This window comes from Rhineura floridana, chromosome 8 (assembly GCF_030035675.1).
Source record: "Rhineura floridana isolate rRhiFlo1 chromosome 8, rRhiFlo1.hap2, whole genome shotgun sequence".
NCBI classification, from domain to species: Eukaryota; Metazoa; Chordata; class Lepidosauria; order Squamata; family Rhineuridae; genus Rhineura; species Rhineura floridana.
This window is the reverse complement of record NC_084487.1, coordinates 9,988,583-10,000,236: the sequence shown is the minus strand read 5'-3', so window position 1 is coordinate 10,000,236 and position 11,654 is coordinate 9,988,583. Positions and strand designations below refer to the sequence as shown.

The following is an 11,654-nucleotide window of genomic DNA, read 5'->3' as shown; positions in this document are numbered from 1 at the left end:
GCCCAGTTCTTTCAGTCTCTCCTCATAGGGCTTTGTTTCCAGTCCCCTGATCATCCTTGTTGCCCTCCTCTGAACCTGTTTGTCTGCCTCCTTAAATTGCAGTGTCCAGTACTCAAGATGAGACCTAACCATCAGGTAGCTCATTCTCCCATGCAAAGTTATTTAATAAACCCAGAACACCCTAGGCAGTATGATTCAAGTTAGTAATTTTTTGAAGGATCTATCATTTACACTTTAGCTTGACATCCAGAGCTAGATGCTTCTGAAAGTTTGTTAATTTAACTGACTGACTACCCTGTTCTCATACATGTACATTTCCTGGGATGGTATCAAACAGGGTTGAAAATGCCACCTGTTTCTCTCCACACCTCTAGCTGCTGTAGTCATCCACTTACCACTGTTGCCTGGGCTGGGATAAAACCCATTGGGGTGTATGTGAAAGGGGGCTTTTGTCAGTCCCAGCACAGACTCAGAAAAATAACTTTTTAAAAAATCAAGTCATCTTAGGTAAACAAGCCACAATCAATCCGTAATTGAGCACTTTCAAATCTGTCTTAATAGGAAAGAGGTAAGCACATGCCATTGAATGAAGCATTTTAACTTGGGCTGAACTGTGCCTATAGTTTCTAAACTACTACCATAACTGAGTGTTTTGTTTTATATCTCTTTATGGAATGGTTAAGGTGTTGGACTACAACCTGCAAGACCAGGGTTCGAATCCCCATAGCCATGAAGCTCACTGGGTGACTTTGGGCCAGTCGCTGCCTCTCAGCCTCATGAAAACCCTATTCATAGGGTCACCATAAGTCGGAATCGACTTGAAGGCAGGACATTTACATTTTATGGAAGCTGCTTTGAATGATTCAAGTAAAAAACAAGTATTATAAATCAAAGCTGCAAATCCCACTGAACCTGAGATTACACGAGAGTAGCTTATCAGTTAAAATGAAGCACTGTAAAGTTCAACTGAAGTCTGTGCTACTTAACACAGAACGCACCTCGCCACAATTCAGTGTCCACTTGACTGTGCTTGCATGTTGACACACTGCATATACTGGCAGGGCCTGGGAGCACTCAGACCGTTTTCTTAGGGCAATTGCAGTCAACTATCCTTAGGTCTCTATTCTGCCTAGGGGAGCCCTCATTTTAAAAAAGTATTTATGTAGTCACAGACACTGATCTTTTTCTAAAGAAGTTCAGTCAAAGTAGTCCTGAATGTCAATCCTTGGATCCAAAAGATCTTCCCCGTAGTGCGACAAATCCATTTGATTGAGAATCAAGTTTTCAAAGCTTTCTTCTAGATCCGTTTCCCCGATCAATACTGCTCCGAGCTTCGTCCGTAAAGGAAGCCACAGACCTGAACTTACAAAATCTGAACAGGGTGGTTCATGACAGATGCTGTTGGAGGTCGCTGGTTCATAGGGTCATCATAAGTCGTGGTTGACTTGAAGGCACATAACAACAAAAAATCACAAATTTGGGGGGGGTGTCCTGCTTTTGTTGTGCTATAGCCCCTCCAAACAGCAGTAATGTGTTGGCATTCGGGAAGCTTCACATAACAACTTTGTTGTCATGTGCCTTCAAGTAGATTACAACTTATGACGACCCTATGAATCAGCGACCTCCAAGAGCATCTGTCATGAACCACCCTGTTCAGATCTTGTGAGTTCAGGTCTGTGGCTTCCATTAAGGAATCAATCCATCTCTTGTTTGGCCTTCCTCTTTTTCTACTCCCTTCTGTTTTTCCCAGCATTGTTGTCTTTTCTAGTGAATCCTTTCTTTTCATGATGTGTCCAAAGTATGATAATCTCAGTTTCATAATTTTAGCTTCTAGTGATAGTTCTGGTTTAATTTGTTCTAACACCCAATTATTGGTCTTTTTTGCAGTCCATGGTATGCACACATAACAACTAATAAAGAATAAATCCACCTCTGATGCACATTTATGGTGTTAAGAACATGTTGCAGAATACACCTGCAATAAAACACCACTCTGGAAGAGCCTATTATCTAGTCATGAAGGAAGAGAGCAAGGCTAATTCTACTGCTCAGCTAATTTGACTGAGGAAGAACCACCCCATGGAATTGGATGTGGTAGGGCTCTATATGTACAGTAGGGTGCATTTGAAGTTGACTTGTGACACACCATATAGCCTTTTCCAACCAGGGGCCTGCCCTCCAGTTATTGTTGAACTCCAACTCCCATCAGTCTCAGGCAGCATTGCCAATGGTCAAGGATGGTGGGCAGGCCTGGCTGCAGCAGTGGCCCAAGTAGAGCACTGGCCAAGGGCCCAGGAATGCAGAGGGGCCCCTCACTGGCCCCAGTGGAATGGGACCTGCTGCTTGTTGCCGACCCTATCCTATTCTAATGGACAGGAAGTGTCCCCCCCCTCTTTTCTTGGGGAGTGGAGGGGAAATTGACAGGTTAATACCACAGAGTTGAAAGCCTGAGCCTGAGGGTCTCCTCAGCTTGGCAACTGTCTCATTCAGTTCTAATGTTGGGATGGTCTAGGTTAGTTGCCTCCTAATATCTGTAGTATTAACCCCTGAAATGCCCTCCAGCAGAAGAGCAAAATGAAAGAGCAGCGGCAGCAGCTCCAAGTCAGGCTGGAGCAAGGAGGAAGAGGAGGCTTCCTGGCATGGCGTGCTCTGCTGCAGGACAAGCTGCACAGGCAGATCCCAGCCAGGGAAAAGCAGCTGTTATAAGGGCATGCCTTTCCAAAACCGAAGGGCTCTCCATCCCAAATTACACAAAAGCATTTTATCCCTTTCCAGTGCCTTCCTCTCCCTCTTACATTCCAACTGTCAGTCTGTACTCCTTTTATTCCCCCTCCTTTATTCCACAAAGTGGCCTTAACGGCTTCTCTCCCCGTTTTTTTTACTATTGCACTTCTTTTCTTTCACCCCTTCCGCGCGCCCCCCCCCCGCATCCGGGCGCTCCGCCCATAAAGCACCGTCACTGCGCCTGCGCAAAGAGCTTGGAGTCCCTTCGACCTCTACAACGGCACCAGCTCAGGCGGAGGAGCCGCTGCTGCCGGGTTAGAGGTAGGCCGGGATGTTTGCATCCGTCTCCATCGGGGAGCTGGGCCCTTCGTCAGCTCCTGAAGCGGTACCTGCGGGACTCATAAAACTCTTTTTTCTCCCTACAGTGAGCCACAAGGCCAAACCCCGGGATCCCCGCGCAGCCCCATTGCGCCACTGGCCCGCCTGTTCATCCACTGGAGCAGTAACAGTAACAACCATGTTTGTCTGTGTCAGGCTCGCCGCAGGCTCCCCCGCATTGGTGAGTTGCAGTGGGGCAGGGAACTCCCCGCACGTTTCTCAGTGGGTCGCTGTCCCTTCTAACCTTTCCTTATTAACTGTCCTTCCATTACTCCTTAGCGGTCACAGCGTTTCCGTGCTTAGTCTGCACTTTTCTCTTTGCAAGGAAGCTGCCAGGGTGGGGATGTTGACTCTTTGGGGATTTGTATTCTGGGAGGGAAAAGCAGGCCGAACGGCCAACGTAAGTCATTCATTTTGCCTGCTGGAGGTCATTCTCCGCCCGTTTTAATTTTGCTTTGTGCAAGGAGACTCTCTACCCCGTCCGTTCTCCGATGTTGCAGGTCAATCAAAGCTGCGTTTCCACCAGTAAAAATAAAATGGTTCTCCTTGCAAAGTGTCTTAGGTTGGCTTCTGTTGCAGAAAGAGGTGGTTGTAGAAATCTTGTGTGACCTTAGCGAGTAGGTGATCCAAGGGCAAGAGCAGGCCTCTGCTTGGTCGGGTTTCTCTCAGTCATTCATTCAATAGGCCTATCCTACAATCTGCTGCGGACGGCCTAGACCGCTAGTTGTACCTGACAGATCAGGTTTGTTTGTGTGGGTGGATGGGTTCTTTACCTTCTGGGAACTTTAAAAATGTTTCGGGGTGGTTGTGAGTGCTCAGCTCATCCAAACTGACATGCTCTCTCACTTTCTCGAGAGAGAAGCTTAGGCTGAGTTCATTGGATTTTTCTTTTAAGTAAACGTTCTTAGGATTTAAATGTTAGAATTGCTTTAGAAGACCGGTCGAAAGTGACCTAAAGGTCATCGGTCACACCAGAGTTACACTCCTTTATATCTAGATATGTGTTGCCTCATACTGCCTAATTTACAATGTACCACAGGAACACTGAGCTTTCTTAATGGTACCTTTTGAATAAAGACAAGAAAATACGAATGTGTGCCACAAGATTGTTTGCTTGAGATTTTTTAGAGGATGCCAGAAAGGAGAATTACAAAAAGAAAATCTGACCTGGAAACACTTTTCCCTGCTTATGAGAGAGTTAGTTACCATGGATGACTTGTCTCTGAAATCTTGCTGCCTGTTACGATGTTAACACTTGATAACATGGGAAGAGAGATGGAGATTCTTAAAAATTAGTTTGCTTACAGTCACAACTAGATACTTACCTCAACAACAAAAACACTTTATGCCATATGGGAACACAAGGTTCTGATGAGCAGTGTTCTCCAACTAACAGGTGCCAAAAGTGAAGGTCAAACTTTTGAGAGCAGCTTTGTCTTAATGATAATGACTTTAGCTGTGGTCCGTAGTTTTAACTGTCTAGAGATGAAAATGTCTTTGCAAGTGCTGAGGTGTTGCATCACTAAGGGCTACAGGGTTTCCCCAATGGATGGAATCACTGAGCTGAGATTCTAAAGATAACTAATTTTGTGAGAACCAAAAAGCTCCTGAGGTTTTGTGTGGTTATTTTTTATTATTTAACAAAACTTTTATACTGCTTGATTGTAAAAAAAAAAAAAAACACACACCTCTAAGCAGTTTATTGTTTTGAAGGCTGCGGTTGTAGAATTTTATGATACTGTCCATTACTTTAACACTCTTCTTCTCCTCCCCTTTTTTCAGATGCGTACTGGATCAAGAATTCTATACAGACCAATTTCTGCAACGGTGTTGTCTAGGCCGGAAGCCAGGACTGGAGAGGTACCTTAAACAATTCTGTAGCTTCCTTGACTCTCTGGTGAGCCCATGTGTTCTTGTCCTAGTAATTTTATAACTTGCAACAAAGTATCAAACTGCAGTTTTTGGTGAAGGCATGATCCCTTGGGTTTTTTTTGTCTGCCTTCAAATTCAGCCATAAAACTTGGACTACAACTCCTATCATCCATAGCCATTGGTTAAGCTGACTGGGGGTGATGGGGGTTGTAGTTCAGCAAAATCTGGGGACCCTAGGTTGAAGACCACTAACTTTGCAATAATGAACTTGGAACAACACAGTCTTACAGCTGAACAGGGATAGCAAAGGTTTGTTTGTAGTTTGCTTCTTTACCAAGGATCTTGAAGTCCTGGGCTCTTGCTGGGAGAAAGAACAGGATATAAATCAAATAATAAATAAATAAGTTGCTTATGTGTTGGTTCCCAGCTGACTTCTTGCAGGTTAAATTACTTAAACCTGGCTTGCAGAATCTCTGAGGTAGGTATTGTGAAGACTAACATACTGAAATGTGCCCTTCTCTTGCTAGTTGTGTCTTCCAGGTGGGTGGAATTGCATCTTTCTGTTCATTGCACCAAATGGGCAGAAGGTGTTGTCGTCACCAGAATTCTGATTGCTCTTGGCAGTTCATCCAATGATTTTTTTTAATTTAGGAAGAAACAACACTTTCCTAAATCCTCACACAATTAGTACCTGTCCAAAGAAATGTGTCTGTAGAATGTTGGTAACATTGATAGAACAAATCTTTAGCTATTCTTTACATTAAATTTAATCCATGGGTTTTCTTCTCTCTTTTAGGGCAACACAGTTTTCCTTACTGGGGCTCACAACACTGGCAGTCAACTAGCACTAAGGGAGTTTCAAACTAGTGCTATCAGCAGGGACATTGACACGGCTGCCAAATTTATTGGTGCTGGTGCTGCCACAGTAGGAGTGGCTGGTTCTGGTGCTGGTATCGGAACAGTCTTCGGGAGTTTAATCATTGGCTATGCCAGGTAAATGTCCTTGATTTTTAACTTTAAGTCAGCGTTACATGAATAGATGTTCACTTCATTGTCCTGTACTAGGTCTTCAAGTAACTGTTGTGGCATTTTTGCAAATGCAGGATACTGTAATTTGTTCCACTCACCTCATGGCACAGTTAGCTGGTCTTGGAAGCCAAGAAGGCTGGAAAAACTTCAGGGTTGTGGCAGCTCTTTTTTGCCTTGTGTTAAGAAACAAGCTACTTCAATATTTGGGACAGAATGGATGTGGAGGGAGGAAAATCTTAACATGATTTGTCTTTTCTTGGGAATTCAAAGGCCTTGGGCCTTGCATAGGGCTAGGATCTTATAAAAAACAAACTGTAGTTCATTCCATTTACGTAATACATTCTATACTGCCACAAAAGCCCTGAAGATTATCTAAAACATCAAAGTAAAGCAAGCAAAAGCAATAGATACTAAAAAATAGTTAAGTTGGGGTTTAAGATCAAGATGTTTAAAAAATCTTGATGAACAAAATTTCTCTTGTGTCTAGAAATGACATCAGTGCAGATGTTTGATCTGCAAGCACCTGGCTGCAATAGTAGTCACACTGAGACTTGTCTAAATTATCACATTTAATTGCTGTGGAATACATGGCTTTTTTAAAACCTATTTTGTAAGCGCTTTGTTCTGTAACTGGGTGGCTTGAGCTTTTCTTTTCATAGGGTATAATGATGCATCTGTTTAGAATTACTTCCTTTGAAATTTGTACAAATTTCTTGTATCTTGACTTTATTTTAGGAATCCTTCTCTGAAGCAGCAGTTATTCTCCTATGCTATTCTGGGATTTGCCCTGTCTGAAGCTATGGGTCTCTTCTGTCTGATGGTTGCTTTCTTGATCCTGTTTGCCATGTGAAGAGATCTGTGTGTAACATTGGCATCAATGAACTGCAGTGTGATTCTGTGAACGTGGGTTCGGAAAAAATGTTTATCATGGAATGTGTGCTACTTCCAAAGCAGCTTAATTAAAGATGGTAACGAGTTTAAACTCTGGCTGTGTCGTCTTGTTTTTTCCCAGTAGCTTAACTTTATCAAAAGTTTGCCCAGGGACCAAGAGGTCTGGATTTATCCCCCAGAAGCTTCAACCAGGGAAATCCAAGTTGGTGAAATTGATAGCAGGGTTTATTAGAATTAGAAGGGAGGAGGTGGAATTCTGCTATTTTGTTCTTCGGGAGTTGGTGGTTCGCTAAGACTTGGCCTTGGAGCCTGCTTTCAATGCCAGAGTCGAAATAATCCTAACCGCTAAGTGAGCTTGTGTGGAATCTCCTCCCTTCTCCGCTGAGTAACCGCATTGACAGCCCCACACACATCAGGGATTATGGGTGAGCGCTGCTTCAGAAAGGAGTATTTCCAAGAAGTGTGAGATCCAGTGGCTAATGGTAGTTCCGGAGGGAAGGATCGGAGCAGGTCACCGTGGAGGGGGGGAGGAGGAGAGGGAAACGTGTGTGTGTGTGCATGCGTGAGCGTGTGCAAAATGGGGGAGGGGAGGCTTCAATAATTTCTCCCCCCTTTCGCATCCCTTTCTGGAGTGTATTCTTGGGGCGTATGACCCATCGGGTACTGCCCTGCCCCCCGTCTCCAAATCAGAGGCAACCACCAGCACCACTCCGAGGCCTTTCCACCACGCCCCCCCCTCCACAACTCTGGAACAGGAGGAGGGGAAATTGGCAATCGCTGCGCCACTCCCATCTCTGCCCTTGTCTTGCGCCCACTCGCTGGCTCTAAATTCAAATTTTGCACTCTTGCGTTAAAGCGCAAACGTCCAAGCACGAACAATAGGTTCTGGAGGGAAGGGTCGGCCCCAGGGCCCCAGAAACGGCAGCGGCAGGAGGAGGATAGGGAAACGTGTGTGTGTGCAAAAGGGGGGAGGCCCTGGAAACGGCACCACCAGCTGCAGCCACAAAGAATCAAGGGGTTCAGCAGCCTGGTGGGATTTCTTACCTAGGAAAGGGTGGTGGGTGGGAGGTGGTGCGAGGGGCTGATGCTGAGATCACCCTCCACCAAGCTCTGGCTTGTTAAGAATCCAGAATGGGGGGAAATGTAGCTGCCGCCACCAACTCCCACCATACTGAGCTGGCTACATAGGGCGCTTCCTATCCCGAAACTCCCCAAGTGCTGCTGCTATGAAGCAGGCTCCTACACCAGCACCCCCGCAAGAGCCGAGAAAGCTGGACATGGCTAGGGGCTGCAGGGGCAACTGCTGTTCCTTGGCTCCACAGTGGCTCGCAGCCCTGTCCAGGTGCCAGTTGGGCTCCAGCTGCCCTTGCGGAGTTCACCAGCTCACAGCACAGAGAGAGGGGGGCTGCACGGTCTATCATCTCAAAACTTAACCGTATAGGGAGCTACACAACAATACCCGCCAGGATCTAGCCTCCACTATCACCACGGCCTCAGGATGCTGATGATAGTGATGATGGCGAAACCGAAACCGTTGAGAGTATTCATGCATATGCGCAGAAGTAGAAAGATGCAATGGGCTGGCAATCACTTCCTTCTCCCCTACCCACAAGTGTCTGGTTAACTGCCATAGCTGCGCAAATGCGCTCTTTCGCATCTGCGCAGTACATCCCATTGCTCTGATTGGTTCACTTTTCCCAGGCTTCTCCCCCACATTTGCGCACATGCGCAAAAGTGAAAATACATGATTGGATGAGAATTAGGAAGGGGCGTGGGGGACCGCCCAAGGACCGCCCATGGACTGCCTACATCTCTAAAGTCCGTGGTATTGCATCTGAGCACCAAATGTTACAGCGGATGATTCCTGGTTTAAAAAAGCAAATCGCATTTTTTGCGATACTGCAGGTGCAGATTTAACCGTGTGAAAATGCGCACAAGCGCACGATGTGATATGGATGAACAAAAAATAATTAATACACAAAGCGATCGTGTCACACATTGTACGGTCGTCTGGATGAGCCCTATGTGCCCTTATCATAGGAAGTTGACACACAGAGAGAATAATTAAGAGTTTGGCCACTCTAAATGTCTGTCAGAAGAGGAGGAATACATTAAGGATTCTGGAATATTCCAGAGCTGAAGCGTCCAAGAGTATACAGCCCCAAGAACATCATATTACAACAAGTTACTTTTTTATGAAGGTGTGCATTATATTTGCTAGGTGTGCATTATATTTGTTACGAGTAAGTTAGTGTCAGACAATATGCAGGTGTTAAACATGGAGACACAAAACTGAAAACAGGTCTGCTTTTGCAGAGTTCCTGATATACACTGGTATTTGTCATGGGGTGGGTGCTTGTGGTAGACCTGTTTCCACTCTTGGCCTTCAGACAGAGTTGCTAATGGAATACTTGTGTCCTTGGATTGGTTTGCAAGTGAGTGACCTCTCTGTTCCTTTTGCCAGAAGTACTGCACTGTATCTAAAATACAGGTTGTACTAGGGACATAGGAAAATGGTTTCTTTACATGGAGTCTTCAAGGGAATCAGAATTTGTCCAAGGATAGAGGCAGGTACAAAACCTGTAAGAAGAAAGGGAAGAAGTGTTAATTCCCACAGTTGGCATCTTCTGCATAAGTGAGGAATTGCTTCAGTAAACCCAACATATAAATCTTCACTGCAGACTCTGCTCTGTTCATGCATTAGTCCTCCACATGGAGGGCTGCTGTGTGGAGCGGGAAGGGGACCTTATCTCCAGGCCCTCTTGCCAACAGTGCATGGCCTGTTGACCCCATCCTCAACATCTCCGTACCCACCTGGCTTCACCCCTCTGACCAGTGAAGATCGGAAGGAGATTCTGCTCAGTTTTCATTGGCTCCACCACCCTCCACAATCAGGAGCTCCAATCCTGCAGAGCTCCTGAATGTACAGAAGAGCATACACAAGAACAGCTGGCTTCCCTTTCAGAGATGTGGATGACATATGCTCCAAATATTCCACTGGCCTGCAAAAGGTTTGAGGCTTCCAGATTCCTGAGAAGTTCTGATTTCCACTGTTTATCTTTGCCTTGGGCCCTTTAACTCATTTTCCATGTATCTTCTTCCTCTGCATAGAATGTATTGTTGATCTTTTTAAAGCTGGCCACCATATAATTTTTTTCATGAACTCCTCAGTAGATCTTGTCTATCTGCATCCCAGATATCAGTTGTGGCTCTATTTAGTTTTTTATTTCTTTTGCTTATTTGTGACAATCAGGCTTTAGATTTAGGTTGGGAGGGGTTGCCAAAGGGGGCTGTTGTTTTGGATGACCCACAAAAAACAAATTAATGGACATACTCCTGTTCAATACAGCATTTATTATCTGTGTTAAACCAAGATTAAAAATCTCAGATGGATGCAGCAGCTTCAGATGGAAACAGGGAAATATAAATAGTGATGGTGATGAAGAGATACAAAGTAGGGATGTCCACTGACCAGAAGATTTGATTTGGTTCCAGATTTGGTGCTCAGATTTGGCTCCAGATTTGGACCTCATCCCAAAGATCTTCATGATCTGCTAGATTTGATTAGGGCTTATTCAACTCGACTGGACATCAGGAAAAACTTCCTAACTGTTAGAGCCATATGACAATGGAACCAATTACCTAGAGAGATAGTGGGCTCTCTGACACTGGAGGGCTTCAAGAGGCAGCTGGACAGCCATCTGTCAGGAATGCTTTGATTTGGATTCCTGCATTGAGCAGGGGGTTGGACGCGATGGCGTTATAGGCCCCTTCCAACTCTGTTATTCTATGAAGCCTACTTTGTTTCTTCTCCCCCACTATCAGGAAGTCAGAAAAAGGTTACTTTTTACAAAAGTGGATGAAATTGTCAGTCACGGTAACCTCTCCAAAGTGGGAAAAATTTACCTATGTACACAACATATGTGTCCAGGCACTTTTATGCTGGACACATTTAAAAAAAAATCCCCCAAAGGAATGGGCTCTCTTAATATTCTTATGTTCTACTAGGCAAATGTATGAGGCCAACCTGAATAAAAAATCAAACAGCATTTGAGCTTTTAAAATATTTTAAAGGGATAATTTATGAAACATTAAATCCTCACTCTTGCTGATTTCTTTTTTTTAAAAAAGAATGTTTACCGGAACATCCACAGAAGGGAGACAGAGACAACATACAGAATTAACAAAACACCATAGTAATGACTCTTATCAGCTGCTACCTACGTACGGATGTGGTTGACTCGTTGCTGTTTTCGTCAGTCGCTTCTCCCTGTAATGTTATTGTTTTTGTGGCATTTCTTGCACCCCAATTTGTTATGGAGTTGGGAAATAAAAAAACTGCACTTTGGACTGTCCTCTATACTATACCGATAGATTATAAGTAGTACAAGATGTCTAGGAATCCACCTTCCTAATCGTCAATTAACACCAGCTCATGCGAAAAAGACAAATAATTGGGTGCTAGAACAAATTAAACTAAAACTGTCACTAGAAGCTAAAATGATGAAACTGAGGTTATCATACTTTGGACACATCATGAGAAGACCTGATTTACTAGAAAAGACAATAATGCTGGTAAAAACAGAAGGGAGTAGAAAAAGAGGAAGGCCAAACAAGAGATGGATCGATTCCATAAAGCAAGGCACAGACCTGAGCTTTCAAGATCTGAACAAGGTCCATGACAGATGCTCTTGGAGGTCACTGATTCATAGGGTCGCCATTAGTTGTAATCAACTTGAATACATATAACAACAAAATCC

General features: G+C 44.5%; 1 protein-coding gene across 1 annotated transcript; it reads left to right on the top strand.

Annotated features, from left to right (window-relative positions):
• Window positions 1-2,624: 2,624 nt before the first annotated feature.
• LOC133390170 (uncharacterized) lies at window positions 2,625-6,985 on the top strand. Its single transcript, XM_061638177.1, has 5 exons — window positions 2,625-3,045; window positions 3,150-3,283; window positions 4,885-4,962; window positions 5,771-5,967; window positions 6,739-6,985. The coding sequence occupies exons 1-5, from the start codon at window positions 2,640-2,642 to the stop codon at window positions 6,851-6,853; spliced, it is 930 nt and encodes a 309-aa protein (XP_061494161.1). The 5' UTR covers window positions 2,625-2,639; the 3' UTR covers window positions 6,854-6,985.
• Window positions 6,986-11,654: the final 4,669 nt, after the last annotated feature.